The 25,266-nt window shown below is 37.6% G+C and overlaps 1 protein-coding gene and 1 long non-coding RNA gene across 6 annotated transcripts in view; both read right to left on the reverse strand.

Annotated features, from left to right (window-relative positions):
* Positions 1-25,266, reverse strand: part of scn12aa (sodium channel, voltage gated, type XII, alpha a) — a 155,642-nt gene that overhangs the window by 62,376 nt on the left and 68,000 nt on the right. For all 5 annotated transcript variants that reach the window (XM_087240127.1, XM_087240125.1, XM_087240124.1 and 2 more), the window contains 4 exon segments: positions 7,863-8,004; positions 6,050-6,247; positions 5,015-5,191; positions 2,210-2,557 (listed from right to left, as the gene is read on the reverse strand). In XM_087240127.1, coding sequence (XP_087096253.1) covers positions 2,210-2,557; positions 5,015-5,191; positions 6,050-6,247; positions 7,863-8,004 — 865 coding nt within the window.
* LOC147846538 (uncharacterized) lies at positions 12,070-17,424 on the reverse strand. Its single transcript, XR_015479113.1, has 3 exons — positions 15,746-17,424; positions 13,810-13,941; positions 12,070-12,938 (listed from the first exon to the last, which is right to left on the reverse strand). It is a non-coding gene; the product is annotated as an uncharacterized LOC147846538 (long non-coding RNA).

Raw genomic sequence — 25,266 nt, forward strand, 5'->3', positions numbered from 1 at the left:
CTCATAACTGTCATTTTAACGTGATCAAGTGATTTTTCGTCTTTTTTTCTTCATCTGAACACATTTAACTCTCCCATAACTGCAATATTTACACTCCTCCATAAAATGTATAGCAGATGTGACTGTACGGGCTGCTTTTCACTGCACTTCCTGATGAAAAAGGAACATTGATTGTTGTTCTGTGTCCATGATGATGGAACTTGCAGGCATTTGATAGACTTGTTCCTCCTCACGCCTCATTTCTGTCGTCTGTTAAGGTAAGCAGGCTGTGTGCACGCAGCGATACACTTATTTAAATATGTCTGATAAAAATACTATATAGGCAGATTTATACACGCAGTTTTAAAACTTTTAGAACAACCGTAAAGCAAAACAGATGTATTTCCTACATGAAAATGATCCAAAAGGCACATAGATCTATGTGTTTTTTGCGTATTTATTTGTTTATAATACATACTGTGGATTATAATATAATAAACAGAGAAATTAACTCTTTGTGATGGACATTATTTCTAAAAATAAGCTTGATAAGTTGTTTGTAGCAGGGTGGTGCTGACGTCACAGACGAGCGCCCCGAGCACTGTAGTCCGTTTATACCCTGATGTTAGCTTTTCAATTCTTACGTTTGCATTTAAGATCCAAAAGTGCTCAAAGTTGTGATTTCATGTGAGGATTATCCGGCTGGACAAAACAAGTGTAATGAACAGTGTTTGAACACAGAGCTTATTATTTGCAATCTTCGAAAGACTTCGATTTTCATGAGGGAACCAGTTTTATGCTAGCAGCCGATTAGCCTACAAAATGACGTCATAGTTCCTCCACACTATTAGCCACTAAATCAAAGTTATTCCCAAGCAACAAAACAAATCTTTAAACTGAAAGATATTATTTGTTATTATTTTAATCCCAAGAACAAAAATGAAGAATAAGTATATATATATAACTTTTTTATATTATATGCTAAATTCTTTATCCACAAACAAAAATTTCTTAAATCCTCTCCCTCGTATGCCCATTTTTTAATCGAAATTGATTCCATGCTTAAAGCTTTATGTCTTTCTAACAACTGGAAATTCTGCAAGTTAATAGAAACTTATGAAAATATCATGCTTCCAGTATGTTAGTAATTAATGCTTTCTGTATTTTTTATTTAATTTAATTTTGTACTTCCCCCTTCCTCATTTTGTTCTCTTTTTTATTTTCTTTCTATTACTCCTTTCTTTTTACTTATTGTTTTTATTACTTTGTAATTGTATATTCTTGTATTCCGGTCTTCTACAGATTACTTCCTGATTTATATTGTAAATTTCTCCTTTTCTAAATAAAAGTTTGTTTGAAAAAAAAATATATATATTTTTTTTAAATAAATAAATCAAAGTTATGAATTGCCGTGAGATCGGGATTTTTCTCAATTTGTAGGTTTTTTTGAACCCTCAGACTCCAAATATTAAATTGCTGTATCTCAGCCAATCATAACAAAACCTGCACCAAAGGAAAACTTATTCATTCAGATTTTACTTAATAAATAAATCTCAATTTTTAAAAAGTAATGATTTTTATGACTGGTTTTGTGGTCCAAGTTCACATATATTTTTACTATAATTTTTGTTAAAATTGTAGCAATGTGTTCATTTTGTGACTGAAGACTTGCTTTGATTTTCTCTACACTGTAAGAAAAAATCTGTAAATGAGCAGTTTTTTGTATTTTGTGATTCATACTCTTATTTTCCCTCATTAATTTATGCTTTTTAATTGCATTTTGGGAGCTTTCTCCCAACAACTTTAAACCTTAAAAAGTTAGAAAAACTGACTTTTATGCACATTTTTAATAGTTCAAAGTGTTATTGTCTGGAATTTTGTTTTATATATTATGGGACTAAAAACTTTACAGTACATTTCTTCTGTTATTTTACAGACTTATTTCTCTCTATATTATTTGTTATACATTACATTATTACAAACTACTAAAATGTCAATAAAAGTCCCTTTGTTTAACTGTAGAGGTGTATTTTCAACATTAAAAGTCGACAAAACAGTGATCAATATCCCATAATGCAATTCACAACCGTAAATGAACAGAAAAACAAAATCCGTTAATCAACAGATCGTTTTTACCGTGTACTTTAGAGCTGTTTTTGGGCTTCCAGAAACATGAGGGTGCTATAAATGATTTCGATTTATCATCCCTCCTAATAAGTCCGAGACTCACCGTTCCCTCCTTGACCTTCTCCATGCTGAACTTGGGGCCAGTGGTGGGTGTGTGCAGGCCGATGCCAGTGATGCCGTTCTGCTCCAGAGAAATGTTGAGTCTGCCGTTGGCGAGTGTTGGCGTGAACACCTGAGACGAGTGACTCCTGATGCTCCCCGTGCGGTGTTTATGCCACGGCGTTGCCATGGATCCCGCTCTGCTCCGCCCATAATCAGCAACACTGTGCTCATCATCTGCAAAGTCGGCCTCGGAACTATTGCGCGGCCTGAAGGTGAAGATGCTCATTTGGCTTCCCCGACGAGTGCTCAGAGGATGAGAGGAGAGTGTGGCCAAGAGAGGGTGAGCTGGCTACAAAACAGCACATGCAAGACATTAGAGAAGTGTTTCCCAACCCTATTCCCATCGGCACAGCAACAGTACATATTTTAGTGTCTCCCTTATCTGACCCATTCATTTCTGGGTTTGGAGTCTCTTCTAATGTTCTGATGAGTTGATTCAGGTCAGTTTGATTAGGGAGAGGTTGAAATTGTGCACAGTGGCTCAGTGGTTAGCACCGTCGCCTCTTAGCAAGAAGCTCACTGGTTCGAGTCCCAGCTGGGTAATTTAGCATTTCTGTGTGGAGTTTGCATGTTCTCCCCATGTTGCTGTGGGTTTCCTCAGGGTGCTCTGGTTTCCCTCACAATCCAAAGACATGTGGTATAGGTGAATTGGGTAAACAAAATTGGCCATTGAATGTGTGTGAATGTAAGAGTGTGTGGATATTTCTTAGTACTCGGTTGCAGCTGGAAGGGCATCCGCTGTGTAAAACATATGCTGGAATAGTTGGTGGTTCATTGCACTCTGGCGACCCTTGATACATAAGGGACTAATACGAACTGTTAGTGTGCCGTCAGGAACAGGGTTAGGAAACATGCAACCCGGGCTCATTGTGGAAACGTAGCTCCACGTATGTTTCTGCGGACCGCAAGATACGTCCCGGGAGGTACGTATTCGAGCGTTTTTTGTTTTTGCGGATCCGCGAGAGACCGCTGTGCACGCTTTTTCGCGTCTCGGGCGCCTTTCGGGAGCGCGCTGTTCGCACCCGCTCTGTTCTCGCGCGAAAAGCTAACCCTAAACCCGAGCGACGGTTTGCAAAAGCCATCCAGAAAAAAAAAAAAAGCAAAAGCCCTCGTCTTCGATTTCGACCACGTTTTCGGATTCCGCCGCGTTCTCGCCCTAATTTTTCAGATTCTGTTTTTCGTCTTACCTGATTTCTGGAACCGCTGTTCCCCGGACTCGATCCCAGTCGTCGTCCTCGCGGCCGGCTCCTCCTCCGGGGCCTCCGCTCCGCCGACGCAACGCTGTGGGCTAAGCGGACAAACTGGTTGCATCAGGAAAGCCCTCCACTCTAAGAGGAGGAGTGGAGCAGCGCCACACCGTCCCGCAGCGTTCACTCGAAAAAGAACTAAACGCGTCCGTACGTACCTCCGGCCACTTAAATCGCTGTCTCCAGAAACGTCCACGGGGCTACGTTTCCAGAATGAGCTTGGGTTGGAAACACTGCATTAGGGAAATTCTATATGCACAATATACACAACACTTTAGCTCTTTCTGACTGTTATTGTAATTTAATAACAAGCACCTTTTGTAAAGATTTAGCTTTAAAAGCATTTAGATTTATTTTAACGGATTAAAAGATCAATTTTGCTGGTTAAAAAAGGTCAAATTTCACATCAATTAGGTCTTCACATTAATAAGGTTAACATTAGTAAATGCATTAGTTAATTATTAATGTGTTGCACTCTTATTTACGCTCCCATCCCTTGTTGCAAACCTGCTTGAGTTTCTTTCTTCATCCGATTTGAATGTTATCACTCGATTGAATTTGCATTATCAGTGGTTATCAGCTGATAGATATGGGCCAGTAGGGGCTTCTGCACCTACTGGTATGCTCAGAAGGCTGTTATCATCCATTCACATGGTTAATCGGCTATATGCTGCAACCTGAAGTTAACCTGAATTAGTAATATTATTTATTACATTTCCCATTAATTGTGTTTTTATTAACGTCTATGCCCACCCCAACCGGAAACCCAACCGTCACATTAATGTAAAAACATATCTGGATCTAGAGTCTTCTCTTTTAGTATAGCTGATTAACCATGTGAATAGATGATAACAGCCTTCTGAGCCTACCAGTAAGCGCAGAAGGCCCCTACTGGACCATATCTATCAGCTGATAACCACTGATAACGCTTATTCAATTGAGTGATGACAATCGAAGCAGCTGCTTTCTTCTGTTGAACACAAAAGAAGATATTTTGAAGAATGTCGGAAACCAGTGTCCATTGACCTCCATAGTTTGCTTTTATGGATGTTTTTGCCTGACAGTATCCAACATTTAAAATATCTTAACAAACAACAAAAAATCAGTCTAAGACACTCAAAAAGTGTGGGTTTTTTTGAGGATTAGCCATGTGAATAAAGGCTTTTTAAGTTGTCTACATTTTCGAGTGCCTTGGTCTGATTTTCTTTGTTGTTTGCTTTGATGAATCCTACCTCAAATAGCACCGACAAAATATTTAAGCTACCCCTGGGTGCTTTTTGGTTGTTTTGGATTTAAAATATCTTATTTTGTGTTCAATAGAGAACAATTAAACTTCTAAAGGTTTGTAACCCCTTGTGTGTAAAGTACCAGTGAGTAAATCCCTTTAACTGAAATTTTCTTGCAATTATAATATACAATATATATAAAAAAAAAAGATTAGTAAATGTAAAAATGAGGAAAAAGATAGAGTAAATATAAATAAAACTGTAAATACTTACTTTTTCATCAAGCGGTTCAAACTTTGGCAAAAAGCTGTCCTCAATCTCCTCTGAGAGCGTTCTGTGGGATCTCGTTCTGGTTCTGCATTTTATCGAGTCTTTTCGGGAGAAAGGAGATGGACAAAAATCTGCTGCCAGAGCCATCTCGGCCTCTTTTCTGCGCTGTTTTGCTAAAGCCTAATATAAAAGTGAACAGAAAAAAAGCATCAGATCAAACATTCAGTGTAACATGCCAATACAATCATAGTTTTAAACAGTTCTCAGGTTTTATAAAAAAAAATTTTGTCCTATAAAATTGTCAAGCTGTTAAAAATACTGTGATGAATGTCCACATACTCTAATCTTCACAATGTATTCATTCATTCATTTTCTTATAAGCTTAGTCTTTTTATTAAACAGGGGTTGCCACAGCGGAATGAACCGCTAACTTATCCAACATATGTTTTGCGCAGTGGATGCACTTCCAGCCGCAACCTAGCACAGAGAAACATCCATACACTCTTGCATTTACATACATAGACTATGGCCAAATTAGCTTATTCAATTTACTGTACCTGTTGCACATGTCTTTGGACTTGTAGGGGAAAACAGAACACCCGGAGGAAACCCACACGAACACAGGGAGAACATGCAAACTCCACACAGAACTGACCTGGGGCTTGAACCAGCGAGCTTCTTGCTGTGAGGCGCCACTATGTCGCCACAATGTATTCAAAATCTGTATAATGTTTTTGCATCTCAGGTCTGTTCGGACTTGCTTGAGAGAACTAATTTTTTTTTTTATCATAACTTTTTGTTGTGACCAGCTCTCAATAAGTGAATGTAAAAATGTACAAAAAAAAAAAAAAAGTCAGTTAAAGATTCTTAGTGCATTCATCAGTATTTTATGATAAGTAGGCGGTTCATTCCGCTGTGGCGACCCCGGATTAATAAAGGGACTAAGTCGACAAGAAAATGAAATGAAATATACAGGGGGGCTAACATTCAGGAGGGCTAATAATTCTGTCTTCAGCTGTATGTTGATATTTAATTTACCCTCTGCTCCTTGCGCAGATGCTCCATGGCCAGCTGAAACTCTCTCTCTTTGGCCCAGGCTTCAGCGATGGTGGCCTGGTTCTGCTCCTCGTACGCCATGGCCACCACAGCCAGAATCAAGTTCACCAGATAAAACGAACCCAGAAAAATTACCAACACAAAGAAGATCATGTAGGTCTTCCCCGCCGACCGCAGAGTCTGCCATGGGGAGGAAGATGAACAGAAGCAAGGTTTTTAATGGGACAGTTCACCCAAACCTTTACAAATTTTTCATCATTAATTCACCTTTTTTACTTTATTTCTGTTGAACACAGTAGAAGTTGTTTTGAAAAATGCTGGAAACCTGTAACCATCGACGTCCATGGTGTTTGTTGTTCCTACTTTAGGAGTCAATGGTTACAGGTTCTAAACATTTTTCTAAATCTTGATATTTCTTTGTAAAATTTATTAAAGGGTTAGTTCACCAAAAAATCTAAATTGTGTCCAAATTTGCTCAGCCTTCACTTGTTGAAAACCTGTTTGTGTTTCTTTCTACTGTTGATAACAAAAGAAGATATTTTGAAGAAAGCTGGAAACCTGTAACCATTGACTTCTACAGTATTTGTTGTTCCTACTATAAGAGTCAATGGTTACAGGTTTCCAGCTTTCTTCAAAACATTGGTAACACTTTATAATAACTGCACACTGAGTCATTTATTAAATGATTTGTTCATCCGAATATGAATATTCTGCCATCATTTATTCAGCCTTCGCTTGTTTAAAACCTGTTTGAGTTTCTTTTTTCTGTTGAACACAATAGAAGTTATTTTGAAAAATGTTGCCAACCAGTATCCATTGACTTCCATAGTGTCTATGGTTCTTGATATAGAAGTCAATGGTTACAGGTTTTTAAAAAAAAAATTAAATATTGGTAACAATGTATAATAACAGCACACCATGAGTAATTTATTACATGGTTAGTTCACTCAAAAATGAAAATGTACTCAGCCATTGCTTCTTTAAAACCTGTAAATTTTCAATCTTCTTCTGAGTTTTTTTTTTTTTTTTTTAAGTTATATTGAAAAATCTTGGAAACCTGTAACCATTGACTTCCATAGTGTCTGTTGTTCCCACTATGGGAGTCAATAGTTGCAGGTTTTAAACATCAAAATATCTTTAAAAATATTGGTAACACTTTTTAACCCTTTTTATGACAATTCTGTCATAATTTGCTCAGCCCTTGCTTGTTGAAAATCTGTTTGACTTTCTTTCTACTGTTGAACACAAAAGAAGATATTTTAAATAAATCTAGATACCTGTAACCATTGACTTCCATAGTATGTGTTGTTCCTACTATAGAAGTCAATGATTACAGGTTTACAGCTTTTTTTAAAACATTGGTAACAATGGCGAAATATCTTACTGCGTGTCACCGCATCCCTAAGGACTAAAGCTATATAACAGAAGAAATGTCCACTGTGCTGAGCGAGAGCGCTTACTGAACAGCACAGCATCGATGACTTAAGCGTGCCCAGGCCCGATTGTAATGTGAGCGCGGGCCGCCGGGGGAGACGGGAGGGGGGACAAGCGTGCTTTGGCCCGGTTCGAAGCAACTGTAGATAGTGTGAATACACCCTTACAAACCAGTAATTTAATAGCAGTTGGTGGTTTTCTAAGTGTGCAGTTATTATAAAGTGTTACCAAAGTACCTTCTTATAAGGAAACTCATGAAGGTTTACTCGAAGGTGAGTAAATGGTGAGTACATTTTCCTTTGTAGGTGAACTATCCCTGTAATTATTCCCCATGTTGGCAGTTGAGTGTTCAGTGATGTACCTGATGGTAAAGGCTTTCCCAGTAGTCTTGTGTCATCAGTCTGAACAGACCCAGAAAAGCCCAGCCAAAGGTGTCAAAGCTTGTGTAGCCGTAGTTTGGGTTTCGACTTGTTTTCAAACAGTCAAATCCATCAGGGCACTTCCTGTGTGTGGAAGAAATATATACAGGTTTTAAAAGGTGACATATAGTGCATTCACTCAAAGTGATATTCAGCTTCCCATTCATAAGTCTTCATGGGGAAACGACCTGGAATAATTAATGTCAGTAAGCGATCAAACTTTGCTCTACAAACAATTGTTTTTAACATCGAGCAGCATAACAAATAAACTTCAATTGAACTGAATTGACTAATAAAAGACCTGAAGAATCTTTTATTATTAAATCATTTTTGAAATAACTGCATTTACCTCTTTTTCATTTATTAAAAAGCTAAAATACAGTCCACATTTTTGAGACCCACATATATATATTTTTTTTTATTGTTCTCTGATGTCTACGTAGTAGATATGTGGCTTAGGTTATTCAACAATTCTCCAGAAACATTTTTGCATGCTTATTTATAACCACAGAAATTTCACCTAGATTGAAAAAGCCGGTTATGACCATATTTGGAACAGTTGTGAATATTAATGAGCTCTGCTCTGATGCTCCTGTACCTCGTCAGCGTTACACACACATATACACTAACCAGCCGCTTTATTAGGTACACCTGTCCTACTGCTCTTTAAAGCAAATTTTTAATCAGCCAATCACATGGAAGCAACTCAATTCATTTAGTCATGGTTAAGACGATCTGCTGCAGTTCAAACCGAGCATCAGAATGGGGAAGAAAGGGGATTTATTTGGTGCTATAATGAATATGGCATGGCTGTTGGTGCAAGACGGGCTAGTCTGAGTATTTCAGAAACTGATGATCTACTTGGAGACACAACCATATCTAGGGTTTGCAGAGAATGGTTCGAAAAAGAGGAAATATCCAGTGAGCGGCAGTTCTGTGTGTGCAAATGCCTTGTTGATGCCAGAGGTCAGAGGAGAATGGCCAGACTGGTTCAGCTGATAGAAAGGCAACAATAACTCAAATAACCACTCGTTACAACCGAGGTCTGCAGAAGAGCATCTCTGAATGCACAACACATACAACCTTGAGGTAGAAGGAATACAGCAGCAGAAGACCACACCGGGTGCCACTCCTGTCAGCTAAAAACAGGAAACTGAGACAATTCACACAGGCTCAACAAAATTGAACAATAGAAGATTGGAGAAACGTTGCCTGGTCTAATGAGTCTCGATTTCTGCTGCCACGTATGGATGGTCGGGTCAGAATTTGCCGTCAACAACATGAAAGCATCGATCTATCCTGCGTTGCATCAACGGTTCAGGCTGCTGGTGGTGGTGTAATGGTGTGGGGGATGTTTTCTTGGCACACTTTGGGCCCATTAGTACCAATTGAGCATCGTGTCAATGCCACAGCCTACCTGAGTATTGTTGCTGACCATGTCCATCCCTTTATGACCACAGTGTACACATCTTCTGATGACTTCCAGCAGAATAACGCACTATGTCATAAAGTGTGAATCATCTCAGACTGGTTTCTTGAACATGACAATGAGTCACTGTACTCATTTGGCCTCTACAGTCAACAGATCTCAATCCAATAGAGCACCTTTGGGATTTGGTGGAACGGGAGATTGGCATCATGGATGTGCAGCCGACAAATCTGCAGCAACTGTGTGATGCTATCATGTTAATATGGAGCAAAATCTCTGAGGAATATTTCCACTATCTTGTTCAATCTGTGCCATGAAGGATTTAGGCAGTTCTGAAGCCAAAAGTGAGTCCAACCTGATACTAGGAAGGTGTACCTAATAAAGTGGCCAGTGAATGTATGTGCTCAAAGTGTAAGTGTAAGAGTCGAATGCAACATGTCATATTTTGGTTGTCTGCTTCAAGCTGAATGTACAAATTAGATAACATAAAATTAGTCCCGGGGCGACATGGTGGCTGAACGATTAGCGATGTTGCTTCACAGCAAGAAGGTCGCTGGTTCGAGTCTTGGCTGGGTCAGTAGGCATTTCTGTGTGGAGTTTGCATGTTCTCCCCATGTTTGCATGGGTTTCCTCTGGGTGCTTCGGTTCCCTCAAAATTCTAAAGATGTGGTACAGGTGAATTTGTCCGCATGTATGAGTGTGTACACTAAGTTAATAAGCGCTCATAGTACATTTTATTATAATTTAAACTATTCAAAATATCTTGCTATCATATTAAGATTAAGAATCAAAACTACATGAATACAAATACAAAATGTACTTTAAACATTAACTTTTGCAATATATAAAATCTTTTAAAAGTCACTATAAGATCATTTTATTACATTCTTGCTAAAACAGCAGTCCCAAAACTTTGAAATGGCCGTGTGCATCTGCACTAATACGCTCATCACATCAGGCAGCACATCAGTCACATGCACCAACAGCAAGATTAGAAGTAAACAGATGGGTATCGAGTTGCAGTTAATTTTTTCCCCCTCCCTCCCGTCCTCAGTCCATCCTCTTTTTCTCTCTGTCGCCATGGTGACATTAAGTTTGAGTGGCAGCCCAAGCAGAGGACAGACGCGTGTCAATCTGACAGAGGGATCATTTAGTAATGGAACTGCCAACAGCTGGAGAGCAGAGCCGCAAAACCAGGCCATCTGTGAATCTCTCGCCCAGAGGCAGAAAGAGAGAGACTGCGCTAACATGAGCTCCCTGACAGTGTGTTCAAATACACACAGGTTTATATAATGCACTGCAGTACAACACCACATGCAGAGACTGTAACAATAAAACCTGTGTGATACAAAGGAGGAGAAACATTCATGAGTATTCATTCATTTTCCTTCGACTTATTTATCAGGGGTCGCCACAGCGGAATGAACTGCCAACTCATCCGGCATATGTTTTACACAGTTGATGCCCATCCAGCTGCAACCAATTACTGGGAAACACCCATTCGCACTCATTCACACACATGCACTACGGCCAGTTTAGTTTATTCAGTTCACCAACTGTATAGCGCATGTGTTTGGATTGCGAAACTGGAGCACCCCGAAGAAACCCACACCAACACGGGGAGAACATGCAAACTCAAACAGAATTTGAAAATTTGAGAAAGAGGCTGGAATTCGAACCAGCGACCTTCTTGATGTGAAGTGACAGGGCTAACCACTGAGCCACTGTGTCGCCTATATCTACACATATGAGCGGGTGCAGCCATTGGAGTCTTTTTGGCTCGACAGTTCTTACTTTTTCATTCACTTCCATTGATTGTTAGACATTAAAGGGCACCTAGGTTACCCCTTTTTTCAGATTTAATATAAGTCTTTTGCGTCTCTAGAATGTGTATATAAAGTTTCAGATCAAAATACCCATCAGATTTTTCATTATACCTTTTACAAGATGCTGTCTTATACTGATTTCCAGCAGGGGTGGTTTTGTCGTACTGCGCCTTTAAGCCGATTCTTTCCCGCCCACTTTCTCGCCCACTACATGCCTCCTCCCTCAGCTGCGTCAGACAACAGACAGACTTAAAGGAAGAAGGTCTCACGTAGCGTTCGTGAGATACTACAGTAAGAACTAACCTTTACTAATCAGTATTGTGAAGTTGCATTGATGAGTCACACACAATATCGTTACACACACACACACACACACACACACACACACACCGCAGATGATACACAAACACGCAGGCAGGCAGACAGACAGAGCGCGCTTAGCCTAGTTAAGGCTAACCTTAAGTGTGGATATCTGTTATGCTAATGTACAAAATAAACCTGATTTAACTCCACAAACCGGGATTGAAGCATCTTCTTTTATAATTGTTCTGACACGCGGCTGTGCTGATGAAGTAAAGCTGAAGTAAAACACTGTAATTAATTACACACATACTCTGTTTTAAAACACTTTAAACATGTGAAACTCACTCTTAATCACGTTTGATGATGATTGCTGATCCTAGCGAACAGAACAGAGCTTTTATTCCCGGTTGCTTTGCGTATGTCTGTCTGGTCTTGTTGACATATACACGTGACTACCGGAACATGTTAATGGAACAGCTGTCAATCAATTCGGTGGGCGGGGGGATCGCACACCTACGTAACGGTGCGATCGATTGGAAAACAGCTCCAATTGGCCGAACCTTTTTTTTGTAGTTAAATTGAATATATATATAATATATAATATACATATACATATACATAATTTTAAGTGTTATAATTTTAAGATAAAAATTATTAGACCCCTTAAGTAATCTTTTTTTGTTTTTCAGTTATCTACAAAAAAAAAACAAACACTTTTATTAACTAAACTTGCTTAATTAACTTAATAACCTAGTTTATTCTTTAAATCACACTAGTATCTTGCATAATAAGTAGAAAAATATGGGTCCCACTTTATATTACGTGTCCCTAACTACTATGTTCTTACATCAAAAAAAATAAATACAATGTACTTACTGTGTTTATAATGTATTTGAGCACTTCTGGTGCTCTTGAGTTGGGATAGAGGTTGGGTTATGGACAGGTTTGGTGGTATGGGTAGGTTTAAGAGTGCGTTAAGGTGTAAGGGATGGTCAACAGTGTATTAACAAATGTAGTTACAAAAGTTAATTACAGATGTAATTACATACATGTATTGAATCAAGCATAAGTACACAGTAAATACATGTATTTACACAACAAGTACATTAAACAAACTATTAATTCCTATGTAAGTACATATTAGTTAAGGCCACTTAATATAAAGTGGGACCAAAATATGCATTTTTGTGCAGCTTGACATGGCATATTGGACATTCCTTATTGTCGAACCCTGCTTTTAAGAATAATTATCTGGAAAATTATTTTCAACCAGCCAAAGTGGCTAGTTGGGAGTGTCTGTCTTACCCGCCACCGCCGAAATCTACCTGCATTTGGCGGGTTGGCGGGTGTTAATGTAAAGCCCTGATTATAATAACATACTGTTCATATTAATTATTGAAACTACACTACCTGACAAAAGTCTTGTCATCAATATCATTTGTAGGAGCAACAAATAATAACTAGACTTTGCAACAAGAATCAGTCCAAGGCACTCGAGTAAAGTGAAAAAATTAAAAAGCCTTTATTCACATGGCTAGATCTCTAAAAACCAACGCGTTTCGGCAGAAGTCATGGCTGGAGGGGTATCCGCTGCGTAGAAAGTAGCTGGTTGGCGGTTCGTTCCGCTGTGGCGACCCCGGATTAATGAGGGGACTAAGCCGATAAGAAAATGAATGATTAAATGAGTTTTTCTATAGATGCTTTACAGATCGTCATTATACATTGATGTATGTGTTTATATGTATGTATGTATTTTCCATGTATGTGTATATATTGTATACATGTATGCGTATGTATGTATGTATGTATGTATGTATGTGTATATATATATATATATATGTATGTATATGTATGTGTGTATGTATATATACGTATATGTGTATGTATGTATATATATATATATATATATATATATATATATATATATATATATATATATATTCTTTTTTCTTCTCTCTCTCTCTCTCTTTTCCCACATATGCAAGTGGGTGTTTGTGTATCTATGCCGAATTTATGATGGTAGTAGAGTTTGCTTGTTAAATTATTTGAGTGCCATTTGAGATGTTTAAATGAGTCATGTGACCGTAGTACTCAAAAGAGACTCTAGACGCACCTGATCACTGTTACCCTGATGAAGGCAGACTTCTGCCGAAACGCGTTGGTTTTTAGAGATCTAGCCATGTGAATAAAGGCTTTTTAATTTTTTCACTTTACTCGAGTGCCTTGGACTGATTCTTGTTGCAGATTTGATGAATCCCTTACCCAAAGAGCACCGACCATACATTTAAACTTACCCCAGAGCGCTTTTTGTTTTGTTTTTTCTGAAATAACTAGACTTTGTTGATCATTTGTAAAAGTGTCTGAAGGTAGATTTCTCAGATAAGTTGGCGCAATAGGCCTATTGGTTAGCGGGTCAACATATGGTGCTGTAGCACTTCAGGCTGTCACAAGTTTGAATCCCGGCTCGAGGACATTTCCCGCCCCCCATTCTCTCTCCAACTTAACTTCCTGTCTGAAATACTGTCCTATCCACTTAATAAAGGCAAAAAGGCCAAAAATATATCTTAAAAAAAAAAAAGATTTCTCAAATTAATCATCTGTTGAACTGCATCCCAATCATCACAAATACTGCCAAAGACCTATCGGAACCTGCATGGACCCAAGATTCTCACAGAAATCAGTCAAGTTTGGTAAAAAAAAATCATTGTTTGGGGTTACAGTACCTCAACAGCCTGAGGTATCAATACATTTGTGCTGCCCATTACATTACAACCCACAGGAAAGGGCAAATTCTTCAGCAGGATAGCGCTCCTTCTCATACTTTAGCCTTCACATCAAAGTCCCTGAAAGCAAAGAAGGTCAAGGTGCTCCAGGATTGGCCAGCCCAGTCACCAGACATGAACATTATTAAGCATGTCTCAGGTAAGATGAAGGAGGAGGCCAAAAGAATCCAAAGAATCTTGATGAACTCTGGGAGTCCTGCATGAACGCTTTCTTTGCCATTCCAGATGACTTTATAATGATTTGAGTCATTGCAGAGATGTGTGGATGCAGTCCTCCAAGCTCATGGGAGTCAGACACAATATTCATTCTTCCACTGCAGCATGACTTTATATTCTATACTGGACATTATTTCTGTGAAGTGACAATGTCAGACCTTACTGTCCTAATTAAATAATTAAAGGTCATGGCATGATCATATTTTACTGTGGTAAAATAAGCGTAATCTAGAGGCCTTTGCCTTTTTATATAAGCCACTTCTGATACCAAATAATCAACTAGAAGTCAAGTTATTATTAGTTATTCCTAAAACTTGGATAGGCTACAAGACTTTTTTCAGGTAATATATTATGTTTCAAAAAGCATTGATATATATATATATATATATATATATATATATATATATATATATATATATATATATATATATATATATATATATATATATATATATATATATATATATATATATATATATTTTACATGAAGTCTTCCTAAACTACTCTTCTACTAAATGTTGATATTTCCAAGGAGTTTTTCTCAGGAGAAACATCAAAGAAGCAGGAGACATTCAAGAAGTAACTGAGAGGCTAATGAGACATGCATGTTTTCTTTCTATCTGTCGGTCTGGTCCAGTTCACTGTCACTTAACAGGTTAATTTCACTTGTGAGGTTGCCATGAGGACAGCGGTTCTTGGTCTCTATAGTAACAGATGTCCTGGAGGCGGTTAAAAAGGTGGTAATAAGAGCATCTCGCCAGTTTTTCCCACTCGCATGTAAGAGCTGACCTTTCATATCCAGCGCTTAACAATTTAGTAAGTATGCAAGCATCTGACACCAGGGTAATCGTGTATATATACTGTTAAAGTCAAAACTATTCGCCCTCTTTTCTTTTTCAAGTACTTCCCAAATGATGTTTAACGGAGCAAGGAATTTTTCACAGTATTTCCTATAATATTTTTTCTTCTGGAGAAAGTCTTATTTGTTTTATTTCAGCAAGAATAAAAGGAGTTTTTAATTTTTTAAACATCATTTTAAGATCAATATTATTAGCCCCTTTAAGCAATATTTGTTTTTAACACAGGCTCATTCTGAAAATGCAGACCCGTGGACGTTTCTGAAGACCGCAAATTATGTAGCCGGAGGTATGTATGGCTTTATTTTTATCTTTTTGCCTTTATTAAGTGGATAGGACAGTATTTCAGACAGGAAGTGCAGTGAGAGAGGGGTTGGGGTAAGGGAAATGTCCTCAAGCCGGGATTCGAACTTGGGTGCTACAACACCATATGTCAATTCGCTAACCACTAGGCTAAAAAAAAAATATGCATTTTATTTTCTTATGCGAACGCAACAGGGCGGTATGATGCCGTTCCTTTATGCGCTTACCAGCTTACTGCTTTATACCTGCCAACACTCCTGATTTTCCCAGGAGTCTCCTGTATTTCAGACCCATCTCCTGCCCATCTCCTGTATTGTTGTCTCCTGAAAAACTCCCGGAATTATTAAATCTAACACACAGGCCTACCTCTGTGTGGAGGGCTTTCCCGCCGCAACCAGTTTGTCCAGTTAGCTTGTTGTGTACGTCGGCGGACTTGGAGCGCAGAGAGTAGTTGACTACGACAACGAAAATATATAAATACCTACAATTTTTCCAAAATGTGAAACACATTGCTCCGGGTACATTTTGTTGCACGCTTCAGATGAAAATATCCACTAGGGGGCTGTCTACATTTTTGCTAAAATGAAAAATGTGCTGCGACCACATAGCTTTACCTTGATTTTGCATTGCTTTATCCCTGTTGTTGAACCACGCTTTACAACACTGTGAAATTATCTGTTAATTAACAGTTTTCCATTTATTTATGGTTGTGAATTGCATTATGGGATGTTGATCTCTGCTCTGTTGACTTTTGGCAGCTCTACAGTTTAACAAAGTGACTTTTATTGACATTTTAGTAGTTTGAAATAATATAAAGTATTCGAAATAATATATATAGAGAAATAAGACTGTAAAATAACAACAACAAAAAAATAATTGCTGGCAGTTCATTACAAGGTTTTGTTGCACAATATACAACACCAACCCAGACAATATATAACTTTAAACTATTAAAAATGTCAATAAAAGTAACTTTGTTTTTACTTTTCAAGGTTGTTGAAAAGTTGTTGGGGGAAAGATCCAGGTCCCGTAATACATTTAAGGATATTCTTGACTCGAACCCGAGTGCTTTGCAGCACAACTACAACATCGTACAAGGTGAGCTACCAAGCAAGCTGACCACAGCAGAAAAGTTGTCCATATGGAGATATTAGAAATGATTTATCCTAGATTCAAATAGATTTAGATTAATCTTCATATTGAATTACTTATCTCAAAAATCGTTAAGTTGTTTTATGCTATTTATTTGGTGTTGTGCAAAAAAGGCATTGAAATAATCCTTTTATCGGCTCGAACATATCATTAATGAGAAAAGGAATGGACATTCTTGCCACTATACTGCTCTGTAGCATTTATTTTACCAAGAAACTGCAGTCTAATGTATGTTTAAGTACGTTTTTTTGCAGTTTCACAAACGTGTAGGCTTATTTCCAATGAGTCTGTGTTGGTATAAGCTGATCTGATTCTACTATTGTCCAAGAGTTAGTAATTGATGTGAGTTTTCTAGTGTAAATCGCCAATGTAAACATCATTTATGGTGTTTTCTGTCTGTATCTCATTACATGTCAATCTCTCTCCCATGTTACTTACTGTATACAGACACATCGACAGAGAGAGAGAAAGAGAGAGAGAAAAGAACATTGCTAATCCCCAATGTTCTGTTGTCGTAAAAACAGCCATTAACAAACCTACAAAAGGGCTTAGGAGGGATCAGATGTGAATGTAGAGGGAAAATCCTCTGCGGGATGCAGAGCGGTGACAGAAACTCTGTGTAAAGTGTTAAATCCACAACACAGACAAAATACAGCACATTATAGAGATCAAAGTCTGATACAAATATAAGGAATGAGGTTTATTAGAGTAATTGTTAATCTCAATCGATTATCAAATGTAGAGTTGAAGTCAGAATTATAAGCCCTTCTAAATTATTAGCCCACCTCTAAATTTGTTTTTTAAACATAATAGCTTTAATAATTTATTACTAGTAACTTTTATATTTGCCATGATGACAGCACAAAATATTTTAATAGATATTTATAACTTACAGTGACATTTAAAGGCTTAACTAGGTTAATAAAGCAAGTGGATGGTTTTGTTGACGTAGACAAACGAAACAAAGAGGGGGCTAATAATATTGACCTTAAAATGTTTCTTAAAAAATTAAAAACTGCTTTTATTCTAGCTGAAATAAAACAAGACTTTCTCCAGAAGAAAAAATATTATAGGAAATACTGTGAAAAATTCCTTGCTCTGTTAAACATCATTTGGGAAATATTTGAAATAGAAAAATAATTAATGCAAATACATAATTTATTTTATTATTATAATAAATTTTAAAAAATTAATGCAAATAATTCTGACTTCAACTATAAATGATGATTATTACCAAGTCAAGTTGCATTTTGTACATAATTTATTTACATTGAAAAATATTACATTATTCTTAATACATTATTCCACGCTAGACAAAGCAGATATCATAACAATTAACCAAGACATGATGCAGTAAAAGTGAATTAATATATTGTAAAATGTGCTCCAGCAATATTTTAGTTATTATTTTTTACTTTTTTGTATGTTATTCAATAGTTTGTTTTAATACAGACACTGAATTAGTTCAAATGTATACAGTTGAAGACTAATTTAATAGAAATGCTAATTTTTTTATTAAAAGGTTCCCAAATGCTGTTTAATATTTCTAAATATAATAGTTTTAATAATTAATTTCTAATAACTCGTTTATTTTCTCTTTGTCACGATGGCTGTACATAATATTAGACTAGTTATTTTGCCAGATACTAGTATTCAGCTTAAATTGCCTAACTGGGTTAATTAGTTTAATTAATTAGGAACGTAATTGCACAACAGGGGTTTGTTCTGTAGTCAAAAAGAATGAATATTGTGTCTGACTCCCATGAGCTTGGAGGACTGCATCCATACATCTCTGCAATGACTCAAATCACTTATTGATAAAGTCATCTGGAATGGCAAAGAAAGCAATATTTCAGGACTCCCAGAGTTCATCAAGATTCTTCTACAAAGCCTCCTCCTTCATTTCCTCCTTCATTCTCAATAATGTTCATGTCTGGTGACTGGGCTGGCCAATCCTGGAGTATCTTGACCTTCTTTGCTTTCAGGAACTTTGATGTGGAGGCTGAAGTATGAGGAGCGTTATCCTGCTGAAGACAAATATCTTGATACCTCAGGCTGTTGATGTTGCCATCCACTCTGCAGATCTCTCACATGCCCCCATACTGAATGTAACCCCAAACCATGAACTTTCTTTCACCAAACTTGACTGATTTCCGTGAGAATCTTGGCTTCATGTGAGTTCCAGTAGGTCTTCTGCAGTACTTTTGATGATTGGGATGCAGCTCAATAGAGAATTTAATCTGAAAAATCCACCTTCTGTCACTTTTCCCAATTAATCAACTAAAGTCAAGTTATTATTTGTTGCTTTTACAACTGGGATTGACAACAAGACTTTTGTCAGGTAGTGTGCTCTCTCCAGTTTCCCAAAAAAAGAGAAGCTTCCATCAAACAGTGCAGAATTTGGCATGAGCACAGATGGGAATTTAGCACAATGAAATCCTTAAACTATAGCCCCAGGCCTACAGACATGATCCTGCGGCTCGGGTCTGAACGGTGTTGCTGGGATTTGCGGGATTATTTCCCAGAGACAGCGATGGTCAGTGAGACTCGCAACGAAGGACTTTCACTCTTAATTCAGCGGATTATTGGCGTGAGATTGTTTATGCACAAACAAAAATCCCCACTGAGCGTTCATGGATTGTATATAATAAAGTGCTTCCGTTAAAGCTTAATTCATTTAATGCACTAAATGGCCAAATAAAAAAAAAATGAATTTGCTCTTTTAAGGCTTATGACCTCTACAGTGGTTCAAAATTCATTATTTAAAATCATTGAAAAACAAAGCTTGTAACTGTCATGAGGATTTTCTATTGAAACTTTCATCATCATGATGAGGTGTTGGCAGCAGTGTTGGGGGTAACGCATAATAATATTACTTTTCTAAGTGTAAAGTATTGCATTACTTACCATAAAAAGTAACTAAGTAAAACGCAACTAGCTACTTTTTTGGGGAGTAACTCAATATTGGAATGCATTACTTTCAAAAGTTACGTTCCCAAACATTTGTTGTCAGGGAAGGCAGCAAAGTGGTCCAGTGGTTAGCACTGTCGCCTCACAGTAAGAAGGTTCAGGGTTCGTACAGGTGCTGGAAATGCTACATTTTTAATATAGTGTTTTCAAGGTTAGAAAAAGTGCTTGGATTTTGGACAAAGTGCTTGAACCTGCTTGTGTCACCGACTCAGTCCCACTCATTCCCCTCGCTGGCCAGCAGAGGTCATCATCACCAGACTATTAACCATTACATCATCCATTGACTGATTAGCACTCACACCTGCACTACATCTCCTAATCACCTGGCTCACGCTTATAAGCAGCACACACACACAGCTTCGTTGCAAAGTCTTGTTCTGCCCCGGCTAACACTACTGAGCGTTCTTCATCCTTGTCTGCTTTCCCCGTTGTGATCTTGCTAGTGGTGGGCAAAGCGAGGCTTCGTGAAACACTGAAACTATCAAAGCAAATGTGTCGAAGCTTCGAAACGTTTCGAAACACCACTCTACGGTGACACCCAGTGGTCATTTTATTTGTATTTCACTGAAACAACTTCAGCAAAGAACAGTTGAGCAAATTAGGGTATGAAATCCCACTTTGTAGCCTTGAATCTGCAAATGGTTTAGTTGAGCGCTTAGAGTTCATGACCGCCATGTGGGAATAATGGGTTCGAATCCAGACTGAAACAGTTATTTTGAAATGCTTTAATACCAGTTGGTAATGCTTTGTTATTGTATCGTTTTGTTTCAACATTGCTCTGACATACGAATAAACACCTTGTAAATAAATTTGTATTGTTTTGTTCATAAAACAGGGTTGTTGCTAGATCAGATACAGTTGTGGCCAGAAGTTAACAATAATTACTTATATTATTAATTAAATTTCCCATTGTATTTTATTAACGTCTATCCAAAACCTTAACCCATCACAGTACTGTAAAAATATGAATTATTGTTTTACAGTGTTACAAAAATGATGCTAAATTGATGGCATATCCGCAGCTGTATCCTATCTAGACTACACCATAAAACAGTAACATGATTAAAATATATAAAATCATGATTTTGGAGTATTTGGACTAGTTGGGATTCGAACCCAAAACAAATTTGAAACACAGTACTGTAGTGCACACGCACGATCCACTAAGCCATACAAGACACAGTTGACAACTTGATCATGACAGTCAAATGCAGATTCTGCGGGTCTTGAAACGCCTCTGAAATGATCAATGCTTTGAATCGCTTTAGTCACGTGACCAAGTGTTTCGAAACACTTTAGTCACGTGACCTGAGTGTTTCGGATCATGCTTCGGTGCAGTGTTTCGAAACACTTGCGCTTCGGGATCTCGACACTGTGTCGAAACGTCAGTTTCACGTCAGCCATCCTTAGATCTTGCTTCGTTTACTGACCCAGTCCTGTCTGCCGCCTGCCTTGTACTTCAGCCTGATTACCGACATTGATCCTCGCCGCCTGCCTTGAACTCTAGCCTGCTTACCGACTCTGATACTAGCCGCCTGCCTCTGACCCATGCCTGCATACTCAACCTGTGTTTACCAGCCGCCAGCCCAACGATGTTATACTACTGTGTTTGCTGTGAGTTTGCACACGCACAACATCTGTGTGCTATTAGTTATTAAACTGTGTTTAATAAAAATACTGCAAGTGGATCCCTCTGTGTCAGCCACTTTGTTACAGCTTGAATTTGAAATCGCAGGGCTCGAAATTGCGACCATTTTGGTTGCATATATTCCTGAAATTTTAGCTATGCGAGCTCAAAATATATATCTGTGAGCATTTGTGCAAGTGCATAAAATTGTTCTCATAAGGATTTAATTTGTTACATGAATTTTTAAAAGCATTGCACATGAAATATCATGAACGACTGGTCATTAAAGTTTGGTTCTACACCCAAACACAATCTGACTGTAAGCTAATTTTTCTACACTGTTGAAATGTCATATTGTGTTTTTTTTTTTTTTTAATAGCACAATGGATTTAAATGTGAAAGTACATACAGCATATATACAGTAAATGTAATTTACGTTGGTGGTTAGGTGCTGGAAAAGCATAAAAAATACCCATTGAAAGTGCTTAAAGTACTGGAATTTGAAGTTGGAAAAGGTGTAAGAACCCTGAAGGTTGCTGGTTCGAGTCCAGACTGGGCCAGTTGGCATTTCTGTGTGGAGTTTGCATTAGAGATGCATGGATCAGCTGAAATGACACCCGAATCCTCGGCTTCATACTAATAATCCACCCGCCCGCACATATGGTTTAATCTGATATACAGTTGAAGTCAGAATTATTGGCCCCCCTGAATTATTAGAACCCCTATTTATTTTTTCCCCCAATTTCTGTTCGACAGAGAGAAGATTTCGTCAACACATTTCTTAACATAATAGTTTTAATAACTCGTCTCTAATAACTGATTTGTTTTAGCTTGGCCATGATGACAGTAAATAAGATTTTACTTTATATTTTTCAAGACACTTCTATACAGCTTAAAGTAACTTTTAAAGGCTTAACTAGGTTAATTAGGGTAACTAGACAGGTTATGATAATTAGGTAAGTTATTGTATAACGATAGTTTGTTCTGTTGACTATCAAAAAAAAAGTTAGCTTAAAGGGGCTAATAATTTTATCCTTAAAATGGTGTTTAAAAAATTATTAACTGCTTTTATTCTAGCCGAAATAAAACAAATAAGGCTTTCCCCAGAAGAAAAAATATTATCAGACATACTGTGAAAATTTCCTTGCTCTGTTAAACATATGTGAAATATAAAAAAAAAGCAACAAAAATTCAAAGGGGGGCTAATAATTCTGACTTCAACTGTATGTATCCGCATCCGATCGTCACTTTAATAATTTAATTCTTTGTTTTAGGCATGATGATTGGTCACTGTGGATATTAACAGCAGATTCAGTGAGCTAATCTGCGCATTTCTGATAGTAAAATAATACATGTGTAACGGAGGCCAGCTAGTGAGTGCTGTGCAAGTAAACCTCACTTCTCTGACCTCTAAAGGTGCTCTAGCGACAGACACTAGAGCCCATAGTCTTTAGCCTCCTTGTTAGAGCAACCGACTCTCATGCGGAAGGTCGCCGGTTTGATCCCAGCTCGAAACGGGTTGGGCGGCATAGGAGCGGCGGGGTTACACATGGCTTTCGCTACATTCATTCTTCCATGGTGGGGCGCCACGCCAAAATTCATCCCGCCACGGCTACATTACAGCTTCTCACTCAAAACATTTTATGTTTTTAATAGCGGGTAATAATCACACCAAAGGTAATAAAAGGTAAGTGAATTATAACAGCGCAAACTTTTTTGTAACCATAGTAGAGCTGTGCGTCATTTGTTTAACCCATTAAGGTGACGTGCTGACTGACTGGCTGACAGGTGCTTGATGCAGAAGGCCAGCAAACACGATGTATAGCCGTTTCACTTTACCTCAGGACGCATTAATGCTACTCTTTGTCTATTGGAGACATTCATAAATAATCCTAGCAAATCTAATAAATGCTAGAGACATTCTCGTTACATAAACGTACTAAATTGCTCTAAATCGCCCTTGAAGCAGCTAAAAATTTAGGGGGCGTGCAAGAATTTTTGTGGACGAGCAGAGGAAATCGGCGAGCAAGCACAGAGATTCGCATGCTCATAGGCTATTATATAAATGTGAACTCGACTTCTAATACAATGACATTTGTCATTGAAATAACTCCAAAGGAAGTTGGTCTGTGTAAAAAAAAAAAAAAAAAAAAAAAAAATGGCCAGCCACCACAGCTGGAAAAAATCCTAGAGGAAACACTGTAATACGTTAATCGTCAACACTTTTAAATGAACATTTAATTTATAAAACAATAGGTTGTCTTTAGACAACATTTTCTTCATTTTCAAATAGATACAGAAAGTAAAAACAAGACATTTTAGCTTTTACAGATACAGGATCAAGATAACAAAAAAGGTGCCACTTCACTTGTGCCAAAGGTGCCAAACTTGTGCCAAAGGTGCCACTTGTTTACTTGGCCTTTTTCTTTGCTCTGTGCAAAAACAGAATAGCATCTACTGTGCCTGGATCCGGGCGATTCCGTCTCGCCTCCAAAATACGGCCAGCTGCACTGAATGAGCATTTGCTCGCACTGCTTGTTATAGAAGTGAACAAGATTCTCCTCGCAAAGTGCTCCAATCGTGGAAAATAAGCGATTTTTTTTTTTTTTGTTTTTCCCAGAGCGATAGCAGATTTTCCTCTGACTCATTTAACTGAAACTTTAAATAGTAGGCTACTCTTGCACTTCATCCATTATTGTGGGCGTCTCATCTTGCCATTCTGCAAAGCCCACTCTTTGCTTTTTTGCTGGTCCACTGCCATGTCCTGCTACATCCACCCGCAACCCACTCGCAATTTGTCGTAACGGATTTTTTAATTACCCGACTGGCCCGACCCGCAGATTATCCACAGTGCCCGCGGATATAACCGCCATCCGCGCATCACATGCAGTCCAAACACTTGTGAATTGAATAAACTAAGTTGGCCGTAGTGTGTGTGTGTGTGTGTGTGTGTGTGTGTGTGTGTGTGTGTGTGTGTGAGAAAGAGATTGTGTATGGGTGTTCCCCAGTACTGGGTTGCGGTTAAAAGGGCATTCGCTGTGTAAAACATATGCTGGATAAGTTGGCGGTTCATTCCACTGTGGCGACCACTGATGAATAAAGGGACTAAGCCGAAGGAAAATGAATGAATGATTGGTTGTTAGAGAGTTGCTTTGCTGTTGCTAAGGTGTCCTGAGTCATCCGTTACTAATAAAATACTGTATTATCCTGTAAGTAATTTGCTGTTATTATTTATGTCCTGAAATGCATCGCAGTTTACAGCATTCAACTATAAAAAACTATAAAAAATTCATTTATTTAATATTATATTATGATGGCATGGTGGCTCAGTGGTTAGCACTGTCGCCTCACAGCAGGAAGGTCAATGGTTCAAGTCCCGGCTGGAGCCAATATAATATAATGAATATTATATTATTCATTCATTTATTTTATTTTCAGCTTAGTCACTTTATTAATCATACATACAAACAATTTAGCTTACCCAATTCACCTGAACTACATGTTTTGGATTGTGGGGGAAACCGGAGCACCCAGAGGAAACCCACGCAAACTGTTAAACATCATTTGGAAAATATTTAAAAAAGAAAAAAAATTAAAAGGGAGGCTAATAATTCTGACTTTAACTGTATATAAAATGTAATTTATGCAACATATTGCAAAATATTGCAAACATGATTGTTTACATATTATATTTCAAGCATTAAATTTCAAAAATGTAAACATATATTCAAAATATATTAGCAATAATTGTATATATATATATATATATATATATATGTATGTATATATATATATATATATATATATATATATATATATATATATATATATATATATATATATATATATATATATATATATATATATATATATGTGTTTT

Source organism: Danio rerio, chromosome 2 (assembly GCF_052040795.2).
Source record: "Danio rerio strain M-AB ecotype USA chromosome 2, GRCz13ab, whole genome shotgun sequence".
In the NCBI taxonomy this organism is placed as follows: Eukaryota; Metazoa; Chordata; class Actinopteri; order Cypriniformes; family Danionidae; genus Danio; species Danio rerio.